This window comes from Dromiciops gliroides, chromosome 3 (assembly GCF_019393635.1).
Source record: "Dromiciops gliroides isolate mDroGli1 chromosome 3, mDroGli1.pri, whole genome shotgun sequence".
Classification (NCBI taxonomy): Eukaryota; Metazoa; Chordata; class Mammalia; order Microbiotheria; family Microbiotheriidae; genus Dromiciops; species Dromiciops gliroides.
In genome coordinates, this window is record NC_057863.1 from 532,989,832 (window position 1) to 533,012,343 (window position 22,512).

Below are 22,512 nucleotides of genomic sequence, written 5' to 3' on the forward strand. Positions count from 1 at the left end.
AAATACCTTAATTATCACTGAGATATTGGGAAGGTGAAAGCTAACAATATGGCTTTGGAAAGATATACTTGATGCAAAAGGAACAGGATAAGTTTAAGAATGTAGTATTGAATACTAAGAAGATATACTCATGTAAAACAATTCAGGCATCAGACATGGGAAATATGGCAGAAAGCATTTGAGTAAAGGGAAAAGAAGCAGAAATGAAAGGAATAGTGTCACTGGAGCATGCAATAGATTGCCTGGACACAAAGAAATGAATTCAGGTTATATCATATCCATGCAGAGAGACACACTATATGTGATAAGGGATTTCAATTATCCAGTCATCTCCTGGAGGCCTCCCAGAGTTCTGTCAAAACAAGAACAGCTAACTAACATTCTTGCTTGCCAAAATCTGTCTTCCTATGATAAATTCATATGTTCATGAATTCATATGAATTCATAAGTATAAAATAATAAATCTATCCTTCAAAGAGGTAAAGGAAACATGAGAGAAACCTAATTCTTGGCCCAAATCCTCACCAACAAGTAGGAACTGGTCATAGCATGGGAAATGATAGGAACTTTGGGTTAAAAAGAGAATTACACATTAAGTTTGTGATAAGGAGAAGAAAACTGAAAATAATCTAACATGCCCCCTTTATTTCTGATGAGAAGATTTCCAATAATTCAGAAATGGGTAATTAAGAAACTAAAATGCTACAAGGAAAATTAACCCTGAAAGAATGGGAAACTTTCACCAATGCTGCAAGCCTCAAGTCATGAACCTAAGTTCAAATCCAACGTCAGACATTTACAAGCTATGTGATCCTGAGTAAATCTCTTAACCTCTGTTTGCCTCAGTTCTGTCATCTGTAAAATGGGCATAATAATAGCACCTACCTCCCAGGGTTGTTGTGAGGATGAAATGAAAATGGTAATTGCGAAGTACTTAGTACAGTGCTATATATACATAGTACTATATAAATGTTAGTTATTATTATTATTATTATTAGACTTGAAAAATGCATAGAAAACATACTCACCAAATTCACATAAGACAAAATGAAGAGGCATAACTAGCATGTTGGGTGATGGATTCAAGATCCAAAAAAACTTAATAGACTAGAATTTTGGTCTTATTGATTTTCACTTTTATCCAATATTCCCCAATTAATTGTTTCTGTAATGGGCTTGGTTAAGTTTATGGTCAAATTATTATCATTATTTATGTAATATATCATTAATAGGGCAGCTAGGTGGCATAGTGGATAAAGCACTGGCCCTGGATTCAGGAGGACCTGAGTTCAAATCCAGCCTCAGACACTTGACACTTACTAGCTATGTAGCCCTGTGTCACTTAGCCCCACAAAAAAAAAAAATATATATATATATATATTATCACATGCACACAAACATTTATATATATATATGTATATATACATATATATAAATGTTTGTGTGCGTGTGATAAATTGATAGCATTTCATTTATATAGTATTTTACAGTTTAGAAAGTGTTTTTCTTATGATGGTCCCTTGAGGTAGTGATACAATTATAATTCTCATTTTACAGATAATTTAATTGTCTTTGATTCATTTATGGGACTAATTTGTGCATCATAAAAGGAGCACTGGGTCTGGTCACTTTAAAACCTTGTTGTTGGCCCCTATACTGTAATTAAGTCCTGAACTTTCAAGGACTATTACCTTCTATAAGTACAGTACTATAATTGGTTCTGTAGCCTATATCATGTTAGCCTAAATTTTCCATCACTTGAGGTAGTAACACAACTTCAAGATATGTCTAGCCCTCAATGTCTTATTTTATAGATGATTAAACTGAGGATAGAGAGAGGTCATATGACCTGTTCATGGTCACTTTACCTAGTAGATGTTGATGCTGGTACTTCTGACTCCAAGTTCAATGTACTTTGCTAAACCCAGAACCAGCTTTTTTGGTAGGAGAAACAGAAAAAGTCCTAGGTGGAGATAGAGACATCAAGACATAGACCTCCATAGAAGAAAGACAGAGACTCTGGGAAATTGGCCCCTGTGCCTAAAGACCCTAGGCCAACACAAGGCCATTCTGGGAAGGGTATTGGTTTCAATTATTTTTAGTAACTAAGCTCAGTAATTTTTATTTTACAGAATACAAGTGATATCAGAATTCTGTAAAATTTAGTACTCTTGGGGAAAAACCATAGTCACCCAAGTTATGACTCCATTCTTTCTCCTGCATCTGAGTACCTCACGGAGGCAGTATTAAGATATACAGTTGGGCTATTATGATGATGATGATAGTAATTAGAATTTATTTTGTACCTACATGCTAGGAACTGTACTAAGAGCTTTATAATTGTTATCTCATTCAATCCTTACAACTCTGGGAGGTAGGTGGTATTATCCATATTTTACAAGTAAGGAAACTGAGGCAGTCTGAGGTTAAGTGACTAACCCATGGTAACATAGCTAGTAAATATATGAGGCTGGAATTGAATTCAATTTTTCTTGTCTCTAAATCCAGTATTCTATCTATCCACTATGCCACCTAGCTATCTATGCAGCTATATTTTTAGCATTTTGCCCATCATATGTGTTAAATATGGGGTAAAGAAAGAATGTGCCATCATCAGAGTACTTACTCTTGATATCATTTTTCAGTAATGGTTATTGGTTTATACCCATGTAGATACACTATTATTTGCAAGATGGCCATCAGTAGTAATGGATACAATCTGTGACTAGGATGGGACTGAAACTAGAGTTCACAAAGGCATTGAGTACATAATATTGATCTCATCAGCATAGATTTTAACTACTTGAACTAACTAACTGAAACAGTACCAAGAAAATGTGTCTGTCATTCAACTCTCTTGCTGTACTTGTATAGTACAGGATATGTAAATTGGAATGATCATAATTAGAATATCTAATTACTTTGGACTCTGTTGTACTTATAATATCACTATATCTGAAGCCTGTGGCCTTCCCTTAGAGGGAATCAGAAGACCTAGGTACAAGTCCCAGCTGTACTACTTTAGTAGCAATGTGACTTTGGAAAGAGCTCTTGTCCTCTCTAATGCACTGTAAAATAGAGACGGTAATAATAGCTAACATGTATGTAGTACTTAAAGGTTTTCAAAGTGCTTCACATATAAGATCTTGTTTGATCTTCACAACATGCTGTGGAAAACAGGAATTAGAAAATTGTATGTGTATGAAGCTCCACCAAGACTGAAGGAAAGGGAAGTGTCATATAGTTGAGGCCAGTTCTGTCCCCCTGAAAGTCACTTGTGGCAGAGATAAGTCAGTAAAAAATGAATTCGACAGTGTGGTATGAGGACGAGACAACTTTAAGGACCAGCCTCCAGGGAAACAACTTTCAAAGGGGAAGGAGTCAGGACTTAAATAATAGAGGAATAGAAGGGGTAAAGACTGAAATTAGCAAAGATCTCAGTAGGAAGAAAATTTAATTGAATACCTTGAGCACCAGCAGATAAATCAACAAAGAATATGTTAATATCACAAGAGAATATGGCCTCCCGATCAGCTAAATGAATCTAGACATTTCTGAATAAATGGTGTGAAACAAAGGAAAGTAAATCAACTCCTGATAATGTGTACCTAGTATATTCCCAAGAAAGTATGGAATCACTGTAAAATGTTCCTGAATGGTTCAAGAAAGAAATGAGAATTATAAAAGTAGAATGGCCTTATAGCCAATATAGCAGAAAATAATAATCAGAAAAATAGACAACTTGAATCCAAAATAGCAAATCTGACCAAAGAACCAAAAAGGAAAGTAATTAAGAAAGGAAACCTAATTACAAACCTAAACCTAAAGATCACAAAAGATAGACATTCAATGAGAGAGAAAGAGAGAGAGAGAGAGAGAGAGAGAGAGAGAGAGAGAAATTTGAAGCATTCCTACAAAGAAAAACCAGGTATAGGTAGACTGCTTTTCAAACAACAGAAATAAAGGGAAGGTGAATAACAACCAAGGAAGGCACTAGTAATGATATAAATTACTCTAGGAGAAAAAACTAGAAAGACACCTTTGGGATCAAAAACAACAATAACTAATTGACCTTTGAGAGATTTCTTTCTAAACATTTACAAGAAGACAAGGGTGAAAGTAGAATATAAATAGAAAAACTGATGGTGGGGGGAATAGGCTTGAAATACCATGGACTAAACCTCACAATACAATATCATAGAATAAAAGAGGACAGGGAAGGAAGAAGATAGAAGGGAAAGTTTGAGGTACTCTAATCAAGTCAATGAGAAGCTAGGTGGCACAGTGGATAGAGTGCCAGGCATTCCCCAAGTTCAAATCTGGTCTCTGACACATACTAGCTGTGTGACCCTGGGCAAGTGACTAAACCCTGTTTGCTTCAGTTTCCTTATCTGTAAAATGATCTGGAGAAGGAAATAGCAAACCACTCCTACATCTCTTCCAAGAAAACCCCAAAGGGAATCATGAAGAATTAGACACAACTGAAAATGACAAACAACAATAACAACAAATGAAGTAAACAATGGAAGAAAAATAACTCCTGTCATCTTTCAGTATAAATAGATCCTACAGGAGAATGGATGAGGTGTCAAAGCTGGAGTTGAGAGATGGGGAAAAGAAGGAAGAAATTTTTATTCAGTGATATGAGGAGCTATCATGCAAGAATTTAGTACCTAGAGAGACTACTACCTGTGAATGTTGTACCTCAACAGACAGCGTCTTGCCTCAGAAGAAAGGCAGAGTGTCTAGGGTGACTGACACCCAGAAGAGTATGAACCCAGAGGAGGACATCTCATGGTAAATGGTGAAAAAAAATTATCATGGTGAGGACAAAGGACAAAAGAACCACAGGAAAATTTCTACCATAAGCAATATTTCTATCCTCTATATCTCCTACAGGAATTAATATTTCTTTCTTTTCTTTTTTTTTTTTAAGTGAGGCAATTGGGGTTAAGTGACTTGCCCAGGGTCACACAGCTAGTAAGTGTTAAGTGTCTGAGGCCAGATTTGAACTCAGGTACTCCTGACTCCAGGGCCAGTGCTCTATCCACTGCACCACCTAGCTGCCCCAGGAATTAATATTTCTAAGACTAAGGCAGAACATAAAATAAGAATGTAGGAGACAAGAACCACAAGGCAATAATAAACTATGTAGATGAGGAAAATGCACAGTTGGGAGATGGAGCGTCTTGTGCAAGGAACAGTATAGAGTCCAATGTCACTGGATTAAAAAATTCAATGTCACTGAAGTAAATGATAGAATTCTTGCTTATTGTAGCAAGATTTTTGTTATAATGGAGTTTTATCTGTATAGATCCTGTATCACTTACAATTTCAGTCTGAAGATAATATTAGTGAGCACTATGGAATATGGGCACAATATACATCTTATAACATTCTGCTAAACAATAAAATTGTCATATTGTGTACTAGCTGAAACTTCTCAATAGCATTTCATTGAGGTTATGATGAAAATGAATTAATAACAATAAGTAGTATTTAGTTAATGTTTACAAAGTGCTTTTCATAACATTATCTCATTTGATTTTAACAATAACCTTATGAGGTCGAGCACTACAGGTATTTTTATCTCTATTTTACAGATGAGGAAAGTGAAACTCATGTAGATGATGTGACTTTACAAGGGTCCCACAGTTAGTAAGTGGCAGAGCAAGAATTCAGATAAAGTCTCCTTAATCCAAAATCCAGTGTTACTAACGTTATTAAATTCAAGGGGGGGGGGAGTCTGTTTCTTTAGATTGCCCAAAGTAAACAAAAACCTGAAATTTTCTTCTTAAAGAGAAGGTAGGTAGTCAAGTAGGTAGAATATTGGACTTGGAATCAGAAATACTCAAGTCCAAAGCCTGACTCACTTACTGAGTGACCCTGGACAATTGACTTAACCATTCTCAGCCTCAGTTTTCTCATCTGTAAAAGGGAGCACCTACTTCATGGGGTTGCTATTAGGAGCAAATGAAATAATAAAGTGTTTTACAAGCCTTAAAGCTATTTAAATGTTAGCTAAGTTAATTGTTCTTTGGCTGAGTTGTGATCCTTTTGATGCATTCAAGAGATTAATTTGTACCTCATAAAGAGATCACATGATGTAGTATTATTTTGTACAGTTAATTTAACACCTCTTTCATCACCCCCTCCTTTAGATAAGGACAGTAATATTCTTATTTCTATAGCTAATATTACATAAGCCTCAGTTTTCCACCATTTTAGGGAATAATGAAACTTACAAACACATCCAACCCCTGATATATTATAACTGAAACAATAAGCATGGAAAAAAGTTTACACAAACACAAATTGAATCTCATTCAAAAATAAAAACATAACACCATGATAAAGGTCTGGAAACCATGTAATGTGAGAAATGTAAAATGTTTATGACTTGGAGGAGAGAAGACATGACACAATAGCCGTCTTCAAATATTTGAAGGTTTGTTTTCTAGAAAAGGGTATAGACCTATGCTAAATTGCTCCAAAGGCAGAAGTAGATAAAGCTGATGGGTAGAAATACAAAGGAATCAGATTTCCATTCAACACAAAAACTTTCTAAGGAGAGGCTCCCCAACAATGGAACAAAGGTACCTCCTAAAATACTGACTTTTATATCAATTAGAGGTATTCAAGAAGAGATATGCAACAATATGGAATTCTGGAGAAAGATTCTCAGTACTGAATTAGACTGGAGGACTCCTAATGTTTCATCTAACTAAAACATTCTAAAATGTCTAGCTATTATTCTAATGAGGCTTAGCATTCTCATCTTGAGGGGCAGCTAGATGGCGCAGTGGATAGAGCACCGGCCCTGGAGTCAGGAGTACCTGAGTTCAAATCCGGCCTCAGACACTTAACACTTACTAGCTGTGTGACCCTGGGCAAGTCACTTAACCCCAATTGCCTCACTAAAAACAAAACAAACAAAAAAAAAAAAGCATTCTCATCTTGAGTTGTCCAATGACCAAGTTCATTTTCCTTAACTTCATTTGATTTTAACTCAGAACTACTTTTTTTAAGCCCCAGGAGACTACAGCAAGAGAGTCTATCAAGGTGTCAGAGTGAAGCACACAGTCAAGGACCTGTTGGCAGAGAAACGATCCAGGCAAACGAGTAATTCAAGATTTAACGTAAGTTCCAATTTAACTTTTAAATTCAGTCTTAGGCTGTAGCATGTTTTTGATGTGAGGTCTCCTATTTTAGCATCTCTTAACTACTTCAATACATACATACCCATAATGTTCTAGTAGCTATTCTTTTTTATGGTACTTTAAGATATTCACAGTGTTTTACAAATGTTAGTCTGTTTCATCCTCACAGTAACTCTGTGTGATAGGTATTATTATTATACCTGTTTTAAAAATGAAGAAACTGAGCCTGAAAGAGATTAGGTGACTTGCCCAACATGACAAAGCTGGTAACTGTGGCTGAATTTGAAATCAGATCTTCCTGACTCCAGGCTCAGTGTCCTATCTACTGTATCAGTAGATCTATGGATACTGGCTTAACCAATAGACAGTAACTCCAAAAGATGTTTCACTGTTAGACTGTAGGAATCATTTCTATTGATATTCATCAACTTGGGGAACTTTTAATATGGGAACTCCCTCTATCAATGCAAATCACAAGCTGTATGTGCTTTCCTAGATAAGGAATTAGTTGAACCACATAGAAATAAAATGACTTACCCAAGAGCACATAACTTATAACTGTCAGAAGTGGGATCACAGCCTCCTTGCCTAGCCCTCTATTCACTATGCCATGCTACCTGTATCACCAAAATATATTATACATTAATGAGCAAGTCTCACCAAATGTAACAAAGCCCCACTATAATGGGAGCAAATCCTCAGAGGCACCCCTACCTGCACTGTATATTTCAAGTGCATCTTGTATGGACCTCACTTCAGCTAAGAAAAGAGAGTTAGCTGGTGGGTTGGGGTTTTTTTTTTTGGGGGGGGGGTTGCCACTAGCATGTCTTTCTGGAGGATGCTGAAATGCCCAGAAAGAAAATTAGGAATGTGTTGGGGAGGAGGGACGGTCAACAAACCAAAACAGCTTGGTGGAGGTCTCTTCATCCCAACACCCAAAACTCCCAGGCTTGAAGGGGCTTCCCTTCACCCCACTAACCAGCGAGAAATTCTGTGTCTCTAGAGAAAGAGAAGGGGAATTCATGATTACTATTATAAAAATTATATAATATAAAATTATATAATTTTTAAGATATAACAAAATAGATGTTTAGTCTGAATTTTGGTCCCCTAGGAATATACTTCAAATAGATCATTTTGTTTCTCTGGACCTTGGTCACAGACTCACAAAATTTCAGAGTTGGGAGAGACCTCAGTAGCTATCTGGCCCAATATGTGTCAAAAAAATCCCCTTTCTACACATAGTCCCATTGTGGTCATCCAACCTGTCCTTGAAAACCTCATATTAAGGGAAACCCATTACCTTCTGTAGCAGCTTATTCACCTTTGGATAGTTATAATTGTCAAAAACTTTCTTGCCAGTCATGGTAAAGAATGCTTATAATCCCAGCTATCAAATTTGCTTAAGCTGTCAGGTCTCGTGAATTCAAGCATGCTGAGTTACAATAAGGCAAGCTGATCTGGTGTCCACCTAAAGTTCAGCATTAATAGAGTGATCCCCCAGAGTGCCTAAGGTGGGGAAGGGCTTCAGATTAAACAAAACAAAACAGAGCAGGCCAAAGCTCCTGTGCTGATAAAAGTGGAACCAAGCCAGTAAGTAGGCCCTATACTTCCAACTTTGCCAAAATAGAGGGACCTAGACTTCAAAAGGAAAAGGAAGAAAGGAAGGAAGGAAGGAAGGAAGGAAGGAAGGAAGGAAGGAAGGAAGGAAGGAAGGAAGGAAGGAAGGAAGGAAGGAAGGAAGGAATTTTTTTTTTCTTTTATCAAGTCTAAATTTTGTCCCTTTGCAACTTTCACCTATTGCTACTAGTTCTCCTCTCTCAGGCCAAGGAAGACAAATCAAATATGTATGTCTTCTATGAAACAGCCCTTTAAATACTCAAAGAGCTATTGTGTAACTCCTGAGATTTCTCTTATCCAGTCTCAACATCTTTACTTCCATCATCCGCTCCTCATATGGCATAGACTTGAGACCTTTCATCATTATTGTCATTCTCCTCTGAACATTCTTCAACATATCAGTAAACTTCTTAAAATGTGATTCCCAGAATGCAACAAAATAGTCCATATGCAATCTGACCCACAGAGAATGCAATGAGACTATTACTTCCTTGTTCCTGGGCTCTATGTTTTCCTTAATGCAGCTGAACATTTCATTACTTTTCTGACTAACATATCACACTGTGGAATAAGAGCTTGAAAGTCCATTAAAGCACCCAGATCTTTGTTCAGATGAACTACTGTAGAGCCACACAACGGAACATAGGACCAAAGAATCATCTATCTAAAGCTGGAAAAGACTCCAGCAGCCTTCTATTCCAATTTCCTCATTTTACAGAGAAGGTAAGAAGTTAGGTGACTTGCTCCAGTTCACACAGTTGGTCAGCATTACAAGTGGAATTTCAGTCCAGTTCCCTTGACTCCCAAGATTGTGGTCTTTCTACTATACTGCACTGCCCAATTTATATTTGTATGGGGGAGCAAGGATAAGATTTTACATTTATACCTATTAAATTTCATCTTCTTGGAATTGGCCTAGTGTTTATAAAAATCATAGATTTGGAGTAAAAATTGGCCATCAAATCCAATTAGAAAGATTGCTTCATGCTAGGAGGCAGAAGGTGCCAGATCCTTAGAAAACACTCCATCAGGGCTTAGATATGTGCCACTGTACCAAGTGATAAAAAGAATTACCTCAAGAGTTCTCTGCCCAATGCAGGGTTCCATAGAGGAACTCCTGCAGTCTTATAGAGATCCTGTGATAAATAAGCCAGGCCAGATTAAAAGGTAAGCACAGAAGGCAAAGCAGGAGGCCCATGGAGCCTTAGGACAGTTCCAGCACTCCATGCCTGAGCTCTGTACCACCTAAGCCCATCCAAGTCCAAACTTTCTCTGAAACCAATGAGTGCAGCAAAGAGTGCACTCTGAAGCAGAATGACTTTAGAACTCTGCCCACACTATTCAGTTGCAAAAATTAACCCAAATACAGCTCCACAATGAGCAAGTCCAGGAAAACTCCAAATACCATGAAGAAATAACTTGATTTGGGAAAAGCCCAGGAAGTAAACCTCAATGAGGATAGTGTGTAGAAACCTCATAATAAGTCTAAGTAATCCTCAGAGCAAAATAATGCCCTTAACAGAAGAGTACCTGTGGGAAATGAAATGAGATACAAAATTCAAAAACTAGGGAGGAAAGAATGGTAATGAAAATTGACACCTTAGAACAAATGGTGAAAAATCTCAGTCAAGAACTGAATGTCCTAAAAATTAAAATGGGTTAGGCCAAAAAACCAAAAGAATAACTAAATAATACATTAAAAATTTTAAAATCAAATTGAAAACAAAATTTAAAAACAGAAGAAATCTAATAATTCTATAAAAATCAACTGATTTGTAAAGCTTGTAAGGAGAGACAGTCCAAGAATTATTGGACTATCTGTAAACTATAATCAGAAAAAAAAAGTCTGGATACCTTATTTCTGGAAATTATAAATCAAAGTTAACCAGAACTCTTAGAACAGAGGGCAAAGTTAAAATAGAAGGATAAAAACCCACTGGTCACTTCAGGACAAAATAATTCATGAGACCATCATAGTAAAAATTCAGAGCTTACAGGTCAAAGAAAAGAATACAACAGCCAAAATGAAGCCCCAATAAGGATTACACAAGACTTAAGAGCTACTACATAAAGAATAAAAGAGCTTGGAATATGCCATTTTGAAAGACAAGAGATGGAAGGTTACAACCAAGGATAACCTGTCCAGCAAAACTAAATATAATTCTTCAGAGGAGAGGGGGAAAGACCTTTAATGGAATAGAGTGTTTCTAGGCATTTCTGATGAAAAGACCAAAACTGAGACTGTTTAGAAATAGAAATGTATGCATCAAGAGAAACACAGAAAGATGTATAGAGATATGAAAGGCAGTATGTGGAGATGTATTGTTTAAATGTAAAATTTTTAAGAGCTCAGGCTATCCATATCTTTATTCCCCTCTGGATTCTACTCTTGATTGTCCAGATTTTCTCTACCATGTAGCCTCTTTACCCTAGAACTTCACTTCACCTCTGACCTTCCCACACCAGAAGTATACTCTGATCTTGTAGCCCCTCCCTCTTATTTGGCTGGTTTTCCCAGAACATCCATTTTAAGAAAAAAGCTTATTTCAGCCATATCTTTATTCCCCTCTGGGCTCCACTTTTGATTCTCCAGACCTTGTAGCCATGCCCTTGAATTGGTATCTTCTCCTCCTTCCTTGGTTTTTAGCTTCGTTTCATATGTTTTCTATCCTACCTTAGAATATAAACTCCTTAAGGTCAAGAACTGTTTTAATGCTTTTATTTGTATTCTTAGTGCTTGGCACAATGCCTGACAAATACTAAATGCTTAATAGATGCTTATTAATATTACTTGACTAAAGGGGAAATAAGAAACACATGTCTTATCAAAACCCTGATATCTTGAAGGGTCACAAAGAAAGGTTAAAAATGACAGAGGGTCCATAGGTCATTTTATTCTGTTACAGTGGTCTTAGGAATAGGCAAAATAATGAACAATATTGGGGGGAGGAGGAGGAGGAGAGGGAAATCACTATTGTATAATAGAGTCTTATAAGATGAACAGTACATGTCTGTGGTGGGAGAATAGGCATCTCATGAATATCAGTTTCATCAGAATTATATGAAGGAAGATTAAACACAGTTACTCTTATATGGAGAGAGATTTTGATACAGAAATGTTCAATTGAAAAGGAAAATATGAGGGGAAAGGGACAAGAAAGAGATAGAGAGGGGTTTAGAAGGGAGGGCTGGATAGGTAAAGTAACAGTCATAAGAAAAACAAACATATATTGGAGAAGAAAATGTAAAAAGAAGGTCAAAAAGGAAAGGATTGAAGAATACAAACATGTGATCAGGGCTGAGGTAAAGAAGAAGAGCTAACATAAAAAATAGGCTATTTCATTTATAAGATCATAAATTTCAGGCAATTTCTCTCCCTTATACTACATTATTATTATTTATAAAGAAGGAGGTGGGAGTAAAAAGTAGTTTAAAATTATAAGAGAACGGGATGGAGGAACTATACAATTAACAATCATAACTATAAATATGAATGAGATTAACTCAACCATAAACTGGAAAGAGATAATGGACTATGTTAGAAAACAGAATCTGACAATATGTTATTTACAAGAAACACACTTGAAACACAAAGATTCAAATAATGTTAAAATAGGAACTGGAGCAAAATCTATTATGGACTCAAAAAATCATTGGTGGCAATCTTGATTTTAGATCAATCTATAGTAAATATAGATAAGTTTAAAAACAAAGTGTAAGCAGGAAAGTAGCATTGTGTTTACAAGCACCATAGATAAGTCAACAGCAATACTTAATACATATATATCTTGTGAGATTTAAAATTGGATATTAGATCATAAATCTCCCCTACTTAACCTTTCCCTTAATTTATCTCCCAGACTAAGAAAAGGTTAATCAAATTTCAGGGACAAATAGATTGTAAAACTAAAGTAATGGGAAGGGACCTTAATATGAAGCTTTCAGAACTAAACAAATCTAACTAAAAAATTAACAAAAAGAAAGACAAGGATTTGAATAAAACATGAGGAAAAAATTAAAACAATTGACCTCAGGCAACCATTAATTGAGAATATAAAGGAATTTATATGCTTCCCAAGTGTATATACCACCTTCACAAAACTAACTATGTATTAGGACATGAAGATCTTAGTTTAAACTGTAGGGAAGCAAAAATACTAAACATATCATTTAAAGATCATAATGCAATAAAATTAAATTCAATAAAGGGCCCTTAAAAAGAATTTGAAACTAACTAGAGACTGGATTACATAATTCTACAGAACTGCTGTGTCAAAGAATAAATCATAGAAACAACAAAAAACTTCATCAGAGAAAATTGCAATAATAAGACAATATGCCAAAACTTATAGAATGCAGCTAAAGCAGTCCTAGAAGACCTAAATAATTGGAGAAACATGAATTGCTCATGGGTAAGTCAATATAATAAAATGACAAAACTACCTAAATCAATTTATTGATTTAGTGCTGTATTAGTCATACCCTCAAAAGAATATTTTTAGAGCTAGAAAAATAATAAAATCCATATGGGGGGGACCAAAAGGTCAAGAATCTCAAGCAAAATAATGGGGGAAAGTGGTCTTAAAAGTAGGTATATCAGCACCAGATTTCATTAATCTATTAGAGATAGAGGAGAGACAGAGAGACAAAGAGATGGAGACAGAGAGACACAGAAACATACAGAGAGAGAGAGAGAGAGAGAGAGAGAGAGAGAGAGAGAGAGAGAGAGAGAGAGAGACTCTTCCTAAATCCATTTAGGGTTTTCTTAGCAAACATACTGGAGTAGTTTGGCATTTCCCTCTCCAGCTCATTTTATGGATGAGGAAACTGAGGCAAACAGAGTAAGTGACTTTCCCGGGGTCACCCAGCCAGTGTCTTCAGCCAGATCTAAACTCTAGATGAGGTCTCCCCAACTCCAAGCCTGACATTCTATCCCCTGTAGCACCTAGCTTCCCCCATTCACTATGTACCAGACATTTATTACAGTAGATTTCTACCTTCACCTTTCTCTCTTCCCAATGTCAACCCTTTAGTTAACTAGTTCAGTTCTAAGTTCTGCTCTGTACTTCCTTGCTTCTATGTCCAACCTCTACTCAAGCATTGCCAAACCTCAACCCTGGATTACTCTGCCAGCCATCTCTTCTATTTTATTTACACAATGCTGAACAGATCTAGTAAAAGTCACACAAGTCTGCTACTTAGTCCACTACAAATGTGTTATCTAATTTCAATTAGGCCCTCAACGAAGAAAGATGATCCTATTCTTTTCTACATCTACAACCCATTCATTCCACACATTCCCTCATTATTATTTTTCTTTTCCTCAAGTGTCCAACAGAGAGGTGTCTCTTCCCCTTGCCAAGACCAACCCATTTTCCCTTAATTATAATTTTCCCTTAAATTTCATCCAATGAGATTATATTTCTTTTGTTTTGTTTTTATTTTATGAGATTATATTTGTAAAGCAATTAGCATAATGCCTAATACATAGTAGATGCTTAATAAATGGTTCTTCATTCCAACGATTAATATGTGTTTCAAGATTTAAAGTCATTTTAAAAGTGTTTTTAAAGTAGTCTACAACATTTATTATTTTCAAAACTATGGTTCCTGCCCTAATCTTATTTTGTTGGGGGGAGACACAGAAAATAAATAGGGAACAATAGAAGACAATAAGTAATAAAGTGGCATATTGTGTTGTAGTGATGGAAAGTCAGGAAGCATGGGTCCCAGCATCACCACTAACTACTTGTATAGCATATGTACTATAGAAATTCAGAGAAAGGAGAGATTATTGTGGGTTCAAATAGAAAATACTACAATACAAGTAACCAAAGGAAATCCAAGCATAAGTAAATAAATCAGTGCGGAAAGAACTTCAAAGAACACATTGGCTCACAGCAGCTGCATCCACAGAAATATATTCAATGACAAAACACAGCATGACATTTGCCAAAGTATATTTGCATTCACAGTATAAACTAGGATTTAACTTCAAGATCCTGCCTCAGGTCATCTAAAGTCTCAATTTGAGTTCCATGCTTTCCTTTTACCATCTACCAACTGAGTCTAACTAATAGAATGTATAACATGATGACCAAGAGACTAATAGTATGACATGGTGGGTAAAGGACTGGACTTGGGGAAAACCTGGGTTCAAGTCCTTTCTTTGACACATGCAGGTTGTGTGCCCCTAGGCACCATGCTAAAACTAACTTATTAGAGAAGTGGCAGATCAGCACTGGTAGAGGAAATTTCCCTATTAGGGCTTCCTTACATTGATTAAATCACAAGTCTGAGCCACTGACCCTATCTTAGTCCCACCACCACACCCCAAAGTTTAAGAATGAGTATTACAGAAGTTGGATAATTATCTTGTCTTAGGTAGCATCAATGAAATGGTTGAATATTGGCATCTATGTGATATTTATCCTTGTGCAATCTGCTCTGATTATTCTTCTTGATCCAAGTCATAATAATATGTATGTACTTCTCAAGAAGACTGTCATTCATATTTGTAAAGTATCCCTCCAAGCTGAGAAGGAGTCCAGCATAGTGGATTAAAAAGTAGCCTTGGAGCACAAAGACATGAGTTCAAGTCCTGCTGTAGACACATACTCATCGTGTGGCCCTGTGCAAGTTGTTTAACCCCTCCGTGCTCTCTAAGAAGTTATATTTCGAGAAAGTACCAATCTGCATTAATAAAGATTGTCTTCTTATATGAGAAGTCTCTATACACATAAAATCATAGGTCCAATACTAGACTGGTCACTGTGGGGTTACTTTCAAGGTCCATACAATGTGTTTCCAGCCAGCCCTTCATTCTAGCTCCCTCCAGCTAGATTTTGCAAGCTACAGCTGTCTCTAGTTGATCTCTGATCATCATCTTGTTTGTCTATGATGGTGCTGGCTTTTCTAGTGAACTTCCTTTCCTATTGTCCATGAGCTTCTGGCTGACATTTTTTGCAGTTATAGGATCTATATAGGAGGTCATTCACTGGAATTTCTCTTTGGATTTCTTGATCATTATTTGGTTTCAGGGTTTGTTTGTTTTGTGGTGTGTTTTTTTCCAGTAGAGATGGGGGAGCTGGCCCTTCTTGGAGTAATATTGCATTGGCTACATTTCCATAGGAAATGGCAATATCTGTTCCTTTTTTACATTTGCCATTTTGGGGAATCAATTGCTGTTGCTCAGTTGTTTCAGTCCTGTCCAATTCTTCATGACCCCACTTGGGGTTTTCTTGACAAATGCTGGAGTGGTTTGTCATTTCCTTCTGCAGTTCATTTTTTTTTTGCAGGGCAATGAGGGTTAAGTGACTTGCCCAGGGTCACACAGCTAGTAAGTGTCAAGTGTCTGAAGTCGGATTTGAACTCAGGTCCTCCAGAATCCAGGGCCAGTGCTTTATCCACTGCACCATCTAGCTGCCCCCTTCTGCAACTCATTTTACAGATGAGTTAGGGGATCAATAGCTCCTTTAAATAAGTTGAGTTTGAGCTATTTTAAATGCATGCTATATTGTCTTAACCTTATTTTTATTCTAACTTAAGGGTGATTTTCATCTTTAACTAATAAGTTAAGGGAATGACTATATATAAAAAGTTGCTTCAGAAATAACTTCCCCTTGGGTTCCAGTCTTGTTTTGGTTCTAATTAGTCCTGCCCTGAACTGCTGACTTATTAGAATGACTCACAGAGTGTCAGTATCTGTGTAGTTTTTTGCTAAGGGAGACAAAGGGAGTTGGAGCCTTTTACAAATGTCCCAATCTAGGGTAATCAGATCCTATGTATCTTAAAATATACCATGATAAATAAATGAAATGATGATAAACATAGGGGTTAGTGGAATTCCTTTGCTGTTAGGGGATACACTCATAACTATCAGTCATTCTAATGGTTTCTGTTCATATGTCTTCCTGATTCTCTCTCAAGTAAGTGTCCCTTTCCAACCTATATGAATTACTGCTTTTCCATCATTCTGCTACCAGTACTGCAGAAGATAAAGAGATCAAACATTAAAATGAGTGCCATTTTGCATTTTTTCCATTTTGTGAGTTATCATAACCAAAGAAATAGCTACTTAGTAGCTAGCCAGTAATGGCTAGTCTTTTCCATATTTTCAGAAAGTTGAAACCATATTTTTCCAAGCTGGTCCTCAGAGTCTTCCCAACATGGTAGAACCTTCTAGACCTTACCATCTATATCTACAAACCATTACACAAAAATTCTGCTGACCACTAAGTCAGAACTCAGGATTATTTGCAGACCATGATAAGGCCTTGGAGTAGGACTTTGTGAACACTATTATAGGACATAGATGATGACCATAAAAACCATTATCAAGAGTGTATATTGGCAGGGTGGATTGTGACAGCAAAGTAGAGCAAAAAGAATCCTGGGTTTGGAACTGGGAAACCAGGTAAATTCTGGCTCTGATATTTATTCAGGTTAGGATACAAAGAGGCAAAAGGTATTTAACAGGGGCATGGGAGATGAGTGAAAATCAACAAATGTAGGTGTGGGTATGGGGACATATAGAGATAGATAGATAGATGATAGATAATGTGTGTCCATATATATATATATATATATATATATGTCCCCATACCCACTCCTACATTTGTTAATTTGATTTTCACCCATTTCCTTTTATATATATACACACACACATATAAATAAACACACATATACATGAGGCCAAATCATGCATACATACACACATATTCTGAAATGTGGTAATATGATCAACCCTGTTTATACTTGCCACATGTATGAATGTGTTTGTGTGTGTGTGTGTGTGTGTGTGTATGTAGCAAGTAGAGAATTGCTTAGGGCACTGAAGTTCAGTGATTGCATAGGGTCACATAGCTGGTATTTGTCAGAGGCAGGGCCTAAACCACAGCATTCCCAACTCCAAGGCCAGACTTCTGTCCTTTACTCCATGATACCTCTAAAGTTTGGCATCTAAACAGCGAGCAACATTTAGCTATGTTTCCATTTGATGATATTCTTTTTCTGCTTGTACGTAAGTAATTCTTTAAATCACAATTATGAATTTTCCCATTTTTCCATGCTTCCCTTAATTTTATATTCAAACTATCTACAAAATAACCTATTTGAAGTATTGATCCCATTCAAAATACATAGGCAAGATTATAGTGTTAGCCAGATTTCCTTGTTTATTGTATTTTTCTAATTGCTTTGAAAAAATAAATATCATTAATGCAGAGAGATATATTAGATTTCACTGAACAGCAGGCAAATGAATGTCTAGTCATTCATTGTCTAGTCATCCTCTTTGATCTTTGTTTAGAATTTAGTAAACCTTAATTCTGAAACAGATGTGCTTACCTCCTTGCCTTGTCCTGATAATTGCCTTTCATTCCACCAGGGATGTTAGCTAATGGTTTGTTTAATGAGATATCCAACTGCTGCCATTCTACAACAATTTAATTTATATTTACTTCTTAATAACTGTAAAATATTTACATTGCAATGCTGATATCTGTGATTTGCATTTTGATTTTTTGTAAATTAGGAAGGGGGAATAGATAACTGGAGAAAGCATATAATTTCTGTTTTCTCTGGAACTTTGGAGAGTAGAACAAAGGAAATTCTTCCACCCCCTCCAATACAAAGTGATTACAATCACTTAAACACCAAAAAAGATAATTTCCATACACAGGGGACACAAAAGAATATTCTCTATGAAACCATGAATCTCTATTCCATTCCACTTGCTTTAAAAAAATTATATAATAAATTCTAACTTCACTTTCAAAACTGTCCTGCTTCTCTGTGCACCCACCTGGGCTTTCTTCTGTTCTTTTCTATGTATTTTTTAAAATGTCAAAATTGCCTTCTCTCTCTCTCTCTCTCTCTCTCTCTCTCTCTCTCTCTCTCTCTCTCTCCCCCTCCCCCTCCCTCCCTCCATCCCCCTCCCCCATTAGAAACCTAGAAGAAAAAACAGGGGGTAAAATGCTTTTTTAACAAATGAGCAAAATCAAGCAAAATAAATCAACAGATTAGCCAAGTCCAAAAATATGTCTTTCTGCATCATGAGTTCACCTTTTTGTCATAAGGTGGATAACAAGAAGTTTTCTGGAGACATACCTAATCATTGCATTCATGGTCTTCTTTTTAAATATATTTTTTCATTAAATATTTCTCAATTACATGTAAAAAATTAAGAATAATTTTTTAATATTAGTTCAAAACTTTCTACCTCCTTCCCATCCTTCCCCCTCTCCTTGAGAAAGCAAGCAATTTGATATTGATTATATATGTGAAGTCATATAAAAATTAGCCATGTTTCAAAAGAAAACACAGACCCCCCCAAAAAAAACAAGAAAAATAAAGTGAAAAAAGTATGCTTCAATATACATTCAGAGTTCATCAGCTTGCTCTCTTTGTCTCGCTTTTTATCATGAGTCCTTTGGCTTGTCTTGGATCATTGTCTTGATCAAAGTAGCTAAGTCTTTCATAGGTGATTGTGACAATATTGCTGTTACTGTATACAATGTTCTGTTCACTTTGGCTCACTCCACTTTACATTGATATTCATATAAATCTTCCCAGGTTTTTCTGAGACTATCCTGCTTGTCATTTTTTAGAGCACAATAGTACCCCCATCATAGTCATATACCACAACTTGTTTAGCCATTCCCCAATTGATGGATATAGCCTCAATTTCCAGTTCTTTGCCGCCATTAGAAAAAAATCTGCTATCAATATTTCTGTGTAAATAGGTTCTTTTCTTGTTCTCTTTGGGACACAGCCCTAATAGCAGTATTTCTGAGTTAAAAGGTAAGCTTGTACAATTTTATAGCACTTTGGGCACAATTTCAAATCATTCTACAGAATGGTTGGACCAATTCTCCACCCAAACTACAGTAGTGTCCCAATTTTTCCATATTCCCTCCAGAATCTATCCCTTTTCTTTTCAGTCATCTTAGTCAATCTGATAGATATAGGTGGTACCTCAGAGTTTTTTAAAATTTGCAGTTCTCTAATCAATAGTGATTTTAGAGCATTTTTTCATATAAATATTACAAAGCTTTGATTTCTTATTCTGAAAACTGCTTGTTCATATCTTTTGGCCATTTATCAACTGGAGAATGGCTATTATTTTTATAAAATTGGCTTAGTTCCCCTATACATTTTAGAAATGATGCTTTTATCAGAGAAACTTGTTGCAAAATTTTCCCCCAGTTTCCTATTTTCCTTTTCATCATGTCTACATTTATTTTGTTTGTGCAAAAGCATTTTAATTTCATACTATCTAATTTTTCTTTTATTTTCCACAACCATCTCTATCTCTTGTTTACTTATAAACTCTTCCTTTATCCATAGATCTGACATACATTTTCTCCAGGCTTCCCTAATTTACTTATGACATTATCCTTTATTTCTAAATCATGTTCCCATTTTAATCTTATCTTAGTATAAAGTATGAGATGTTGGTCTATGAGTTTCTGCCAAACTGCCTTTTAGTTTGTCCAGTAATATTTGTCAGATATTGAGAAGCTTGAATCTTGGAATTTATCAAACACTAGATTACTATAGTAATTTACTACTGTGTGTTGTGTATCTAATCTATTCCACTGATCCACCACTCTTAGCCAGTACCAGATTGTTTTGATGATCACTGCTTTGTAAATCAGTTTGAGATCTGAATTACTAAGCAGTATTGATGTAGTCAATTACACTGATAGTTTTCCTCATTCATCAATTTTTGAGTCTTTCAAAATTCTTTTTCTTTAAATTGTTGCTGATTTTATATAAATTGATCTTCTGGTTCTGCTTATTTTGTTTTGCTTTAGTCCATACTACCCAGGATACTCTGAAATAATTTCTTTGATCATTCCTTATAGCAAAATAATATTCCAGTATGTTCATATATCACAATTGGTAGAGCCCTTCCCTAGTTGTCTAAGAGACAATCTAAAGCACCTGCTTAAATTCTAATTATTCTCTTTTGCCACTTTTACTCCCAACTTCAGGATTATGAAGTTTATTTTACTTGTAGCCATTCCCTTTTAAACTCCCCTCCCATCCTTTTTTCCCCTTTTAGTCCCATTTTTTCCCCATTTAGTCCCATTCTCATTCAGTCAGTAATCTTAGCTGGAAGTCTGACTTCTCTACAAGTGGACTTTGAAGCATTAGTGAGTACTCTGGGTCTAGTCTTTTAACTAGATGTGAATCCACCTAAATATACTAACCTTTAGTCCATATCTCTCCATTTTTTTCACAATAATAGTTTGAGAGACTATCAAATTCTTTGCTAAAATCTAGATAAACTATATCAACAGCATGCTCCTAAACTAGCAGTCAAGTAACTATCAAGAAAGGAAGGATAGGTATGACTTGTTCTTGATAAAGCCATTTTGACTCTTTCATCACTTCCTCTTTTTCTATATGTCCACTAGCCATCCCTTTAATATGATATATCCTGGAATTTTGACAAAAAATGAAGTCAAACTAATTGGCCTATATTTTGAAGACACCATTCTTTCTATTTTTGGAAAGCTAATACATGTACCCTTTTCCAATCCTACACTGCCTCTCCAGTCCTTCACAAATTTTCAGAGGTGAGTAATCATGGTTTATCAGTCACATAAAACAATCTTTTGGCACCCTGGAATGTGGTTTATTTTTATCAGATGACTTCATGAACTTGGTGACTTGATGAACTCATCAAGGGCAAGTAGATATTCTCATACTAAATCCCTGCTTACTTGAAGTATCAACTCCCCACTTTTGTTTTCTATTTCCTGATTTAAATAGAGGTTCAGGCAATGAAATTTGCCACTTCTGACAATATTCTGAATAGTGCTATGAAAGGATTTTGTATTTCTCTTCCATTACTTGATGTTTTATCCATATTCTATTTACATTTTCTTAACATTTGTTAATTGATAAGTTCCTTGTTTGTCTTTATTAACTCCTCTTTTGTCTCTTTATCAATTATTGTTCATATTCAGAATTTCACTTATCCCTCTTGGCTTCTCCTATAGGATTTTAGGGCATGGGATCCTATCTATCCATTTCTCTAAACCCTTTGAAATATGTTCTCCCATAATCTCGAGTACATAGCACACTATTCAAAAATTGCCTCTCTTTTCTTTCACAAACTTCTAACATGAAATGTTTACTTCTACCTAAAAGGTTTCCATAATTTTCACCATTGAAGTTACTTCCTACCTAGTAGTAAGAATCACTGGCTCTTGTAACTTTGAGGATGAAATTTTCATTTAGGCTAATCAAGAAATTATCACCTGCTCTGCTTTTGGTCAGAGAGAACTACCAACAGGTGTCTGAAAAGTTAAAGTTCCCCATCACTACTATATCATACCTCTGTACCAGGTCTATGGTCTGTCTCCCAGATTTTTCAGATATTTCCTTTTTAGTCCAAGTGATTTATCATATACACTGATGATAATATCATTTATATTTCTCACTCCTTTTATCTTCACCAAGATGCTTGAGCACCAGGCCTCTTCTGGTTTCTGGGTTGTCTATGAATAGATCTTCTCAATCCACAATTATACTCCAGTTGCCCTATCCCAATCCTCCATCCTGTCCTTTTGTGAAGGGTCTTTTTTGTTCAGTTGTGCCCAACTCTTTATGACCCCATTTGGATTTTTATTGGCAAAGATACTGGAGTGATTTGCCATTATATTATCCAGTTTGAAGAAGCCTTGTTATAGTTTCATTCCAAAAAGTCTTAGTGATA

General features: G+C 35.9%; 1 protein-coding gene across 1 annotated transcript in view; it reads left to right on the forward strand.

Moving 5' to 3' along the window:
* The first annotated feature begins 1,855 nt into the window (after positions 1–1,855).
* Positions 1,856–22,512, forward strand: part of C3H11orf53 (chromosome 3 C11orf53 homolog) — a 47,995-nt gene continuing 27,338 nt past the window's right edge. Inside the window, exons 1-2 of the mRNA XM_043991237.1 lie at positions 1,856–1,871; positions 7,036–7,139. Coding sequence (XP_043847172.1) covers positions 1,856–1,871; positions 7,036–7,139 — 120 coding nt within the window. The remainder of the gene's footprint in view (positions 1,872–7,035; positions 7,140–22,512) is intronic.